The sequence below is a fragment of the Hemiscyllium ocellatum genome, chromosome 10, assembly GCF_020745735.1.
Source record: "Hemiscyllium ocellatum isolate sHemOce1 chromosome 10, sHemOce1.pat.X.cur, whole genome shotgun sequence".
Taxonomy (NCBI): domain Eukaryota; kingdom Metazoa; phylum Chordata; class Chondrichthyes; order Orectolobiformes; family Hemiscylliidae; genus Hemiscyllium; species Hemiscyllium ocellatum.
Genome location: NC_083410.1, coordinates 28,369,514 through 28,382,617, shown reverse-complemented (window position 1 = coordinate 28,382,617; position 13,104 = coordinate 28,369,514). Strand labels below are relative to the sequence as shown.

General features: G+C 39.6%; 1 protein-coding gene across 5 annotated transcripts in view; it reads right to left on the bottom strand.

Moving 5' to 3' along the window:
- LOC132819698 (apoptosis-stimulating of p53 protein 2-like) overlaps positions 1-13,104 on the bottom strand; it is a 115,524-nt gene that overhangs the window by 42,594 nt on the left and 59,826 nt on the right. For all 5 annotated transcript variants that reach the window (XM_060831359.1, XM_060831360.1, XM_060831363.1 and 2 more), the window contains 4 exons: positions 12,796-12,967; positions 8,045-8,226; positions 6,906-7,070; positions 1,698-1,935 (listed from right to left, as the gene is read on the bottom strand). In XM_060831359.1, coding sequence (XP_060687342.1) covers positions 1,698-1,935; positions 6,906-7,070; positions 8,045-8,226; positions 12,796-12,967 — 757 coding nt within the window. The remainder of the gene's footprint in view (positions 1-1,697; positions 1,936-6,905; positions 7,071-8,044; positions 8,227-12,795; positions 12,968-13,104) is intronic.

Here is a 13,104-nt window from a genome sequence, read left to right as displayed (position 1 = left end):
CAAGTTGGACTGAAGGGTCTGTTTCCATGCAGTACATCTCTATGACTCTATGACCTGCATAGTTGATATGCAGCCGATTCCAAGGCTTACTCCAACTCAAAGATGACTACTGTGAGAGAGTTTCTTCAGAAGCATGGTTTATTTCTGTTACCACTGAAATAACTCCAGAGACCAGTATCCATCACCAAGTCTCCCTTTATTTATACATGAACAGTCCTTGACTGTCTCATGAATTCAGCCACCAGAGTGTCTGACACTTCCCTTTTTGTAGATTAGCCAAGGCTCCTTCATTGAACCAGATTACTAGCCCCATAGAACTAATTCTGAGAGATATAGCTGGCTGACTTCATTATAATCACCACAAACATGACATTCCATCTGCCAAGTTTTTGGCCACTCACTTAACCTACCCATATCTCTCATCTTCACCAATTTCCTTCTCACCTACTTTTGTCTCACTTGAAAATAGTACCTTCATTTCCTTCAATGAAGTCATTAATATAATTATAAATAGTTGTGGCCCCAACACCGATTCCTGTGGGACTCTGCTAGTTAGAAGCTGCCAGCCTGAAAATGCTCTTTCTCTCCTATTTGTTAATCAACACGCTATCCATGCAATATATGACCTGCAACATCATGAAAGCATCTTTTCTTATGAAGTAACCTAACGTGTGGCGTTTTATCAAAAGCCTTCATAAAAATCAAAAAATATTACATTCACTGCTTCCACTTCGATTATCCAGCCTGTTATCTCTTCAAAGAATTCTATTAAATTGTCAGGCACAATTTCCTTTTCACAAAGCCATGCTAACTCTGCTTGATCAGTGTCTTCATTTCTTCGTTCAACTCATGGACTCTACATCTTCAGAGTCAGGATTATTTCTTTATATTGTACTTATTTTGTCCCATACCAACATGCTATCCTACCACACTTTTCTTTCTGCCTGTTTTTTCAGAAAGTCACACATCCCTGAGTACTTAGTTCCAGCTTTTGATCTCCTTGCAACCTTGTTGCTTGCTATATTGGCTGTAAGGTCATCCCCATTAACCTGTATTGTTGTAGTTAATTATCTATTTTGTTTGAAATACTACATTACACAAGCACCATTAATTTTGCCTTCTTAGCATTATTCCCTCCTCTTCTATATCTGTACAGTCTGTCCCTGCTTATCCCACTATTGGCATCATTATCCAAATAGGTGCTCTGTAACTCGACCTTCTCCTCTTGCTTTATAAGCCGACATTTATCTCTCAATCTTTCTTCGCGAGGTCTTGTTTGCAATATTTCAGATTACTTGAAAGAATATACAAACAGAAAAAATATTTTAAATTCTTCACAGAAACAATGAGATTGCTTTGTCAAAAGGAAATCCAAAATTGTAAAGAATTATAAAGAGGGTTAACACAAACAATAAGGGCACATTGATGCAGTTCAGGATGTCCTATAAAGTTTCAAACAAAATGTGTGTTTTTAAGAGAACCCCCAATTTGAAATGTGTCATATTTACCTGCAAGTAAGAAACATTCTGATTGTATATTGATAGCCCAGCCATCCTGAGTGCAAAGATCAATGGCAATTAATACAAATATTTAACTCAATTCAGCACTGTATAACCACCTGTACAAATGCTAAAACTTCCTTTCTTTCCCCACCCCAAAGTGGCACTAAAATAAAGAGAGATGATGCAAGTGCTTACCACCAGGTGTTTTAACTGGAGAAACTCCAGATTTGGTCACAGGAGTCTGAGCATTCACTGCATGTACTTGCACATTCGGTAGAGTAGATGATCCATTGGGAAAGGCTGGCTTTACCAGAAGTTCAAGTTTCTGTGGGGCACGAGGCAAGGTGGACGACTGGATGTAGGGTCCAACTGCAGCAACTCGGCTGGGTGCAGAAGATACTGCTTGTTGAGGGACATTCTTATCGGATGAAACCTAGGTATAAAGTTCAGTTCATCAACACTTTTTTGTTCTAGTTTTATTTAGCAGTTATCTTAGGCCATTACCCACCATATGTGACCTCATAAGGGCCCCTTGCAATCAGGTTTCTGTCAATCAACAAACTTGAGTTTACTTGACTTGTAATATAAAGTGTCATTTCCTTTCTATCAGGCAAAACACATCATAATTCACCAAACTTAAAATTCTTGTTTCAGCTTGAAATTAATTAACTGTACAAAATGAAGCTGTTTACCTATTACATGTCAAAGATATAATGCACTCTGGACAAATACAACATGACGGTTAAAACAGTTCTTTTACCAGGAAGCCAAATCAGATTCCTTTTGAAAGAACTGAAACTTGTTTCATAGTGACAATTAGGAGACTCAAAAACACAAATTTCATCATGCATGAATGCACTTATCCAAGAGTTCTTTGTAAACCTGTTTACACTTAACACACTTTCTCTCAATCAAATTTTAAGGTTATGTACAAAGCTGGCTAACCTTATGCCAATTAATTTAAAATGACAGTATTATACCTTGAAGTCATCAGCAATTCCGTGTTTTTATTAAGCTGTATTTGCCATCCTCTATGGAGGGAATCAAATGTATTGTTTCCAAGTTTGCTGATGATACATAACTTGTTGGAACTGAAAGGCAACTTACATACATTGAGTAGTAAAATACCAGACTCATTCAATTGTATTGGATAAGTGCAAATGTTCACTACTAGCAAAAGCAGAATGGCAGAGTATTATTTAAATGGTGACAAATAAGAAAATGTTGATGTCGAAAGAGGCCTGGAATTCTTTGTGTACTGGTCACTGATAAACAAGCATGCAAGCCCTCTGGAAGGCAACTAGCATACTGCCCTTCATTGCAAGAGGGTTTGAGGCAGAAGCAAGGAAATTTCACTGCAGCTGTATAGGGTCTTGGTGAGAGCAATCCTCGAGTGCTACGTGCAGTTTTGGGTCTTCAATCCAAGAAAAAATAAATCTGCCATAGATAGGCTCACCAGACACTCATAGGATGATAGGTTTGTCTAGAATTAAAAAGAATGAGAGAGAATCACTTCTAACAATTTTATATGTTGACAGGGCTAGACTCACTGCACATAAGAATAATGCTTCTCCTGGCTTCGGGAATCCACGCCAAGTAGTCACGGTCTCATGATACACAACAGGTAATTTCAGACTGAGATGAAGAGAAATTTCTCCACGAAGAGGATGGTGAATCTGTGGTACTTTCTACCACAGACTACTGTGGAGCTGATATCATTAAATATGCTTAAAAAAAATGGATTTAGAGGCTAAAACATCAAGTGGTATGGGGAGAAAACAGAAGTATGGCACTGAGAGCGAGCGATAGAGGGGATAATTCCGATCATTTTGAATGCTGGTGAAAGCTGGCTGGGCTAAATGGCCTAAACTTGTCATTTTGCACATTTCAATGTTAGAATTAGCAAATTATCTATTCGTCAGCATTGGGGTCACGGCTCAGAACCGACCACTTTAAGGCCAGAAATAGCAGAATAATAGCTCCATATATGTCTCAACATCCAAGATGAATTTTTCATTGTACCAAAATCTCTCATGTCAGCTATTTTCGTGGTTCTCTACGCAAAACTGACAATCCTTCAACAATAAATAATGAAACAAGTTTTAGATTTTTGTATACCCGAAGATGCTGCCAGTCTTTCTAACATTTCTGTTTATTCACATGCAAGTTTACTTGTCTTTCATCTGCTTAGTCTTATACGTTGCTATCAATGACAGCAGGTGAGTGAGAAAGAGGGAGGGAAAGAGTCAAAAATTAGCTCAGAAACAGCATTTGAGGCTGGTCAACGGAATACTCCAACTGTCAGAATGATAGCAGGGAATGCATGATGAATATACCAAGATAGTGAGAATTTGGTTAGAATTTATCATAAAACATTGTTCAGGAAAATAATCAATTGGGGATAAAAGGAGAAATATTAAGAGAAAAAAATGGTATTGTTTATTTTGTTCAAGTCGTACAAGGCGAAAGCACACCGACATATAAATATGGTCTGTCTGCTAACAATAGTCATTTGAAAATTTTTCATTATTTGTACACAAAAAAAGTGACTTAACTGTTGATTTTGTTGTTTACTCAAAGAATGCAAGTTATTTCCTAACAATTATCTGATGCACACTTTAAACTGTCCCTTATGCACCATTTGGAGAATTTGCATATTTCCAAGTAATACATGCTTGTGCAGAAATAATTGAGTGCATCTGCTGTTTTACTTCGCAATTTTTTGACCTACCTCACTCATCAATACTCTGATATAAAATGAAAGCTCATTTGAACAAAATTGCAGTCATGGAGTGAGAGAAAGGAGTCTTGGAACACAAATGTTAGCACTGTTTATAGAATTGCCAGAGCTTGTGGGTACTAAAAACTCCATGATCACAATTAATCTAGTTACAAAACCATATCCACATTGAAAAAAGTTTTAGGAAAACAATAGGGAGCAATTATTGAATGTGACCAGCAACTAGAAAGCACTAAGGACTGTAGATACTGGAAGTCAGAGTCAATATATGTGAAGCTGGAAAAGGACAGCAGGTCAGACAGCATCTGAGGAGCGGGCCGAAACTCTTTATCAGAACTGGGCAAGAGGGAGGGAGCCCAGAAGAAAGGAGAGGGAGGGGGTGGTGCTGGGGAAAGGGAAGGATAGCAGGATAGTGATACATGGAATGCAGGTAGGGGGTTATTGTAATTGGTCAGTGGGAAGGGTGCAGCGGATAGGTGAGTAGGCAAATGGAAAAGTTAGGCCAGAGAGGAAGGGAAGAGTAAGACATGCGATAAGGCTGGGGGAGGAGAGACTTTGAAGCTGGTGATGTCGGTGTTGAGGCCATTGGGCTGTAAGCTTCCCAGGCGTCGTTCCTCCAGTTTCTGTTTGGTCTCACTCTTGGAGGATGCCGAAGATGGACATGTCGCAGGGGGAGTGGGGAGGGGGAGTGGGGGGGAGGGGTGAAAGCTGATGGCAGCTGGAAGGTTGGGTTGTTAAGTGCATGTAGAGAGGAGATGCTCCACGAACTGGTCCCCTAAGTCTGCTTTTGGTCTCCCCGATATGGAGACCACATGAGGAGCAACACATGCAATATATGAGGTTAGATGACGTGCAGGTGAACATCTGTCAGATATGGAAGGATTGTTTTGGGGCTTGGATGGAGGCAAGAGGGGAGGTGTGGGGTGCAGGTGTTGTGCCTCTTCAGTTGCAGGGAAAGGTCCTGGGTCTGGTGGAGAAGTTGATGGCAAGTAGAGTTGACAAGGGAGTCACAGTGATCTGTCCCTGCAGAAAGTAGATAGAGATGGGAAGGGAAATATCTTTTTGGTGCTGGGGTCTGATTATTGGTGGCAGAAATGTTGGAGCAAGATGCATTGGATTCAGAGATTTGTGGGATGGCATGTTGTTTTGGGGGGTAGGGGAGCAGAGGTGTGGGAGATGGAGGAGATGCGGTTGAGGGCAGCCTTAATTACTGAGAAGAGGAAACTATAGTCCCTGAAGGAGGAGGATGTCTGGAATATCCTGGAGTGGAATGCCTTATTCTAGGAACAGATGTGGCGGAGGAATTGCAAGTGTGGGATAGCATTTTTGCAGGAAGGTGGGTGACAGGGAGTGACTAGCTAGATGAAAAGAAAACAGGAGTAGATTGCAAATGAAGCTGCATCCAAACAACTAAAATTTTTTTCATTTATTCATTCATGGAATATCGATAGCAAAAACAACATCAACTGCCCACCCCTAATTGCTTTTCAGATGGCAGTGGTTAGGCACTCCAAGGGGCAACGCTGGAAGCTGATATTCATGTTCTGCATCATTGAACAGGAATAGAATTAGGACTACTAGTGCTTGCTGATGACATCAAGAAAAGTAGGGTTTGGAGACAAATAATTGCAGATGACTTTGGTACACAAAAATCTGGATACTTTGGAAAGTTGGTTTGAGAAATAGTAAAATAAAATTCAGGATGAATACTCTGAAGACATCAGACAAAATGTAGACGAAAAACAAAGCATAGCATCGAAAAATGAATAATTTTAGCCTACAAGATACACAACAATTAGAAGGCACTATCTTTTGACTAAGTTAATACAGTGCAAATGTGGATCTTTCTGCGATATTAGTGACCTTTGCTAGTACTGACCATGTGAAGCCGAGAAAATTTCTATCAAGTTCCCAAAGGCAATGCAAGAGATGTTAGCGTTCAGAAAAATGAAGATGAATAAGCAGACCAGATTTCATACGGTAAAAGTTTAATGTTTAGAATGTAGATCAATCAAGGCTGATAACTTTAAGTCACGATTTGGAGGTGCTGGTGTTGGACTGGGATGTACCAAGTTAAAAAACACACAACACCAGGTTATAGTCCAAAAGGTTTATTTGAAAGCACTAGTTTTCGAGCTGCTGCCTGTTCGTCAGAGGTTTTGAAATAGTATTGCAGAGATGAAGACAATAATCAAGGTTAATTAGCGAACTGTGTTTTCAAATTCTGAGTCTGCCAATGGCCAAAAATGGTCTTCTTGAGCCTGTTCTTTTTTTCACTATCAAGATTAGCATTTTGCAAGTAATTTAAAAAATCCAAAATGACGAAAGCAATTTGAAGCCAGCACTTACAAGGACACTTTAATGAATGATGAAAAATAGTGTATGTTGACCAGGAATAAAAGTGGAAAATGGAGAGACTCCAGGACTCAGAGTCTGGTGACTGCCTGTAGTCACCCCAATCCTGGTCATGGTTAACACTGGTACTGTTGGAAATATAGAGCTGCTGGCCAATCAGACTGATTGCAAGAGAATTAAATGGCTGCAGGATGACCTTCATGTGCCCCTGCCATCTGAAAAATTCTGTACTAACATTAAAAATCTTTTGCAATATAACATTGCATGTTGATAATAAGTTGCCAGCTTAATGCAGACATGAAACTTACTGGCACATTCTCTTTGTGTTGTAATGCTGCCTTCTTTTTCCACAAGCGCTCACGCAGATCCCCAATACGTCTGTCCATTGATGCAACTTCAGAATTACGCTTGTTTAAGGACTCTCTTTGATGCTGAAGCTTTGCATTCTGCTCTTGATTTAGTTTATTTCTTGCCTGATTGTAACACAGAAATAATCAAATTTTGCTCTTGTACTTAAAAATAAATCCAACTATTATGAATTCTAGTTAATTTTCAACTGTCTAAAAAAGCAAATAAGAATACTTTTGCTGTTGCTGTATTCAACAAGAAGTCTGAGTTTTAAAATTACTGCTCTCCATTGAAACACTTTAAACCTTGAACACTGAAGCACAGCAATAAATTAGTTGATTTCCTGTGGCACTGTACATAGGATGACAAAACCAAGGCCAATCTGCAGATCATGAAGGGATGGGTTTCAAGAAGTAATTGGCCAGCAAGCAGAGGAGGCGAAAAGGGAAGGAGACAATACATCTGCTTCAAACTTTAACCCAGCAACAAAAGAAGACTTTTCATCACCGTGAGTCAACCTAGAACTGGGGAGATTTTTCACCCATGACCCATCAAATTCAATTCTGTAGGAGAAGGAATATTCTGAATGAATTGCTACTCATTGAGGCAAAAAAAATTAATGAATTATCAAATTGAGCTTTTCAAAGAATTCATACAATTATTATCAGAAAGGAAGGGTGACAGCAAGGTCACATGAAGCAGAAACTGACTTTCCAGAAACAGAAGGTATTGGGAGAAAAGATCAACTTGATATGAGAAACGAAGAGTGACTGTGAAAGTAATTAAACAGAAAGCCCTGCAGCCAACAAATAGCTTCAAAAACTTTAATGTCACTCATTTCAGCAAAGGTGGAATTCAGAGTCAGTATTGAAGACATATTAAATCAATCTTTTCAGACATGTTATGACAGACCTCTGGAGCTGGCAGGATCTGAAAATGATCCTCTGGCTCAGAGATAGGGAGAATCAAGTGTTGTAGAGCTGTGGCCTACAACTTGGTGATACAATAATGCATTCAAAATTCAAATCCAAATTGTTAACATCATCATGTAAAGGTTTTACACAGATGTGGAATTTTAAGTTTATCATGTACTAATTACCTGCAACTCTTTGTAGAGTCTATCAAGCTCAGCAACAACAGATTGGTTGTCATGATAACCATCAATCTTTCCATTTTTCAACATGTCCAGTTGCCTGGTGAGCTCCTCCACCTTCGCAACAGCAACAACTAACTCTCTCTGCTTCTGTTGGAAGAGACTATTCATCTGTTCAATCTCCTCAACTGCAAGAACAAAGTTTCAAGTATTTAACGCCAGAATTAGTTACCATTTTCTCAATAAAATTAAAGATTGTACCAGGCATCCCTCTTCAAACCTATATTAAGCAATGCTAATAATGCTTCCACATATCGTATTTGAATCCTGGAAACCAAATGGCTCCCCATGAGCTTCACAGTCAACATAAAGATAACTGAGGCCATGTTGATGAGGTCATAATGAAATATGATGTTCAACTGATTTCAACCAGAGTCATTTAGGATAGAGGAACAGCAAGAATCAGATTGAAGGGAGGGCAATTTAGCCAACACAATGCATTTGGAGGGAGGTCAAGGGGATTTAAAGAGAGGTTTAAATACAGAATAAGCCAATTATAAGCTATGCAGTCCTCATACAAATTTGTAATCTTGCACTTTAAGTAGCTGAAACAAATGCAATATTGACTTTAAAAACAATGTGGATAAATATTACCAAACTGAAGAGAGAGGAGGTTAAGGGACACATGAGATAATTCTTGTAAACTGGGGGCACAACATAACGAGAAGTATCCGCCTTGTATGATTTTTGAAGCTGAACTATTCTGAACGAACATACAAGAGAATATGGTATAAATGGAGATTATTTATTAATTATTATTTATTCATTAATGAAACATGAAAGAAATGACTGAAGAATGAAAAAAAATGAAGTTGCAAGACAAGTAATATTTGAATAAAGCCTTGCTGACTTAAAAATGCAGCAGCACAATTCTGGAAATAAACAAGATACTACTGACATGGAAATACCATTTCAAATTTAATTGAAAATTCTTTATTCATCTCAAATGAAAGGACAGCTTGGAGATCTACTTCCAAGACTGCTGCAATAATGAAAATAAGTGCACCCGATAATCAACTTTCCTGTACTTTACCTATAGACTGGCATTTACTCAAAGGTGCCAAGAGGTCTGACGTCACTTTTAACCTAAATATTTCAACTGTTACTCAGAATCATGTTTCCCGAGCAACCTACAAGTTCCAGCTGTCAGTGACAATAAGAATTAAGCTAATTCTGACCAACTAATGTGAAGACAATCAAATCCTCCAACATACACAAAGTAGTATGCTGATGCAAGTAGCAGGGTATCTCTTCTGCCCTCGTCTTATCCAAGTATTATTACATGGAACATTGCAGGAGAAGATATGAACTGTGATGTCTTGGATTAAATGAAGTTTAATGATAAAGTGATGAAATACTTGATTAGGATTTCACAATGGTGCATAACAGGACAATACTTCAGAATAAAAATAAAGCAGTGCTGGGAAAGATGCAGACAGAAAAATTGGGCTGAAAAGAGAATGACCACATTGGGAATTAATGGATTTAGCCCAAGAAGGAAGAGAACATACAATTGATGGAATAGAACCTGCTGCATGCAGGGCTTAAAACGTTTGGCCAATTTGAAGTGGAAGAAAATATTAAGCCATTCAGGATTTGACATCATGTGGGCAATGAGAAAGAGTATTGGATTTAGTTATGAAAATTCAGTTATCAGCTGCCATCAGCACATCCGATTCCTTATCCTAGGTATATATCACCAAGGATTTAACAGATTTGAGTAAAAGGTTGAACAAGGATGGTTGCAGAAATTGGTGCTGAAATGCACAAGTGTGTAAGGAAAAATCCAACTGGGGACTTTCAGTAATTGCAATAGGACATGTGGGAATGGACTAACTGCACCAGTACGTCCTAGTGCTATTGTTAGTGTGATGTGAATTGGACATCAGGAAGTACTGGTCAAAGAAGGTGTACAGTACATGTAGTTGTGAAGCAACAATGTATTAAAGGACATTAAAGAGAAGATGAAAATAAAGTCAGTTAAAATGATAACAGAAAGGCAAAGTGACAATTTTTAATATATGAACGAACAGTTGATGCACGTATTGAAGTGGACCAAATCCATTCTCGGCAATATGTGTAGGCTGTCAACTGACAAGAAGAGCAGTTAGACATCATAAGCTAAGTTGAAGGGGAATTGTGAAAGTTCAAAGAGTGGCCTTCAAAGTGAAGATGGGGTTCAAATAGATGGTGAAAATATTGTGACATTAGATGCATGAATGAAAGGATGTTATCACGTGATCAACTCAATTTGCCTTGGTGGTTGAGAAGCCAATGAGTTTCACACATTTGTATCAGAAGTGAAGAAAGTTTAGCAAAGTGGTTGTGTTATGTGAAGCAGTCTGTTATTGTCCTTGATCTCCAGAACGGTCTGTGCATAACACTCTCTGAGTTGCGCAGCTGCTCCAAGGTTCTGTGCATGCTAACTGGCATGCCAGAGCATTAACCTCTGGTTTTACAAGTCAATACCACGTGTGGACCTCTGAGGTCTGCGCAGTGAAAAATCAAAATTGGAGGGAGCACTGCCTTTAGGTTAGGGGAAGGTCCAAATGTCACTGCAACAATTAGCTGCAAGAATTAATTCATTCACAGCAAATTGGAAAAACAGATACGACAGCAATGGAGATTATGTATAAGCAATCTTGAGGCCTTGTAAATTTTTACTGGAACATGATGAGAACACTCATTTAGCAAGCTTGTTCTTAAATTTTTTATTTAAAGACCACTGGGCTTGTTTCGAATTATGGATTGCAAATAATCAAATCACTCATTTCAAACGAATCAAAAGTAACATTACAAAAAGGCACCCATGCTCCAGATTAGTTTCCAAGAACCTACTTAAATGCAAACTGTATTACCTCAAGGGTGAAAGATAAAGGCTTCATTGTGGAATTAGTGACCAAGAAATAATACTTTTAAAATACTTACAGCTACCAGATATCAAGCAAAACAGAATATAATGTATTAAACACAAAGAACAGGCAAAAACTTTGAAGACAACACAAAAGAACTGCATATCACATAAAACTGATTGCTTTGAATGTTGACTGATCAGCAGTTTGCTGACAGTATTTTCAATTTTTGTTTTAAAAATCTATAAAACTTTTACAGCTTTTACAGCCCTCATTTTAGCGTGAATTGACTTTTGGGTGGTCTCAAAACTAAGTGTAGCTCCCCTATCTAGACAGATGACTTGTATAGCTGAAAAATGTGTTGCTGGAAAAGCGCAGCAGGTCAGGCAGTATGCAAGGAGCAGGAGAATCGAAGTTTCAGGCATAAACCCTTCTTCAGGAATGAGGAGGGTGTGCCAAGCAGGTTAAGATAAAAGGTAGGGAGGAGGGGTGTTGGGAATGCAACAGGTGGAAGAAGGTTAAGGTGAGGGTGATAGGCCAGAGAGGGGGTGGGGGCGGAGAGGTCAGGAAGAAGATTGCAAGTCAAGAAGGCGGTGCTGAGTCCAAGGGTTGGGACTGAGATAAGGTGGGGGGAGGGGAAATGAGAAAGCTGGAGAAATCTGCATTCATCCCTTGTGGTTGGAGGGTTCCTAGGTAGAAGATGAGGCGTTCTTCCTCCAGGCGTCGTGTTGCCATGGTCTGGCGAAGGAGGCGGCCAAGGGCCTGCATGTCCTTGGTGGAGTGGGAGGGGGAGTTAAAGTGTTCAGCCACAGGGCGGTTGGGTTGGTGCAGGTGTCCCAGAGGTGTTCTCTGAAACGTTCCGCAGGTAGGCAGCCTGTCTCCCCAATGTAGAGGAGGCCACATCGGGTGCAGTGGATGCAGTAAATGATGTGTGTGGAGGTGCAGGTGAATTTGTGACAGATATGGAAGGATCCCTTGGGGCCTTGGAGGGAAGTGAGGGGGGAGGTGTGGGCGCAAGTTTTGCATTTCTTGCAGTTGCAGGGGAAGGTGCCGGGAGTGGAGGTTGGTTGGTGGGGGGTGTGGACCTGACGAGGGAGTTGCAGAGGGAGTGGTCTTTCCAGAACGCTGATAGGGGAGGGAAGGGAAGTATATCCTTGGTGGTGGGGTCTGTTTGGAGGTGGCGAAAATGACGAAGGATGATATGAACTATCTGGAGGTTGGTGGGGTGGTAGGTGAGAACCAATGGGGTTCTGTCCTGTTGGCGATTAGAGGGGCGGGGATCAAGGGCAGAGGAGCGGGAAGTGGAGGAGATGCGGTGGAGAGCATCGTCAACTACGTTTGAGGGGAAATTGCGGTCTTTGCAGAAGGAGGCCATCTGGGTTGTTCGATATTGGAATTGATCCTCCTGGGACTTGTATATTTCAACACAGCAAAATCCCAGAAATAAACTCACTGATCTCCCAAACTAACACTTAGCAGAGCACAAATAAAATGAATTAAGAATTAAATAAAAAGAACACTGCTTACAAGAACTCTCAAGTCCATTAACAGTGGTTCAACTAGACATCTATTTCAAAATATTGTTTTAGATTAATTCTTAAGTCAAGGCCAAGGATTCTGAGAAAGATTCTAAGGCTCGTAAATGAAAAACAAAGTTAGAGCAATTTTTATTAAGTTTAAGAAATATGGGAAAAAGATACCATTCCTGATGTGAAACTAAACCCACTAAAATATGCTCATTTTTATTCCGTGTTTTCAAATGCAGGTCACAAGGAAATTGAAGGCTGCAATGATACAAGTTTTAAAAAATTTGACAAGTGGGAAGTCTTCATAATTATGACTTACCCAGCTTTCCATTGCTAAGCCGGTTTTGTTCCACTTGCCCTTTAAGAGACCTTACGTTCTTTAATTTGGCTTCCTGGCACTCAGCAATCTCACGAAGCTTTTGTAGCTTCTCTTGCTCTGCTGCCTGTTGCTCCCGATGGTCCTGCTGTTTCAAGTATCTCAGGTGTTGTTCCTAAAAATCCAGTGTGGAAAGAAAATAAAATAAACAGATATTACACACAACCAGCAAAAATATTACTTACACTTGGAGGCAAACTTATGCAACATAACACTTGATATAAGAACTTCAAATTGCTATATCAAACAGTC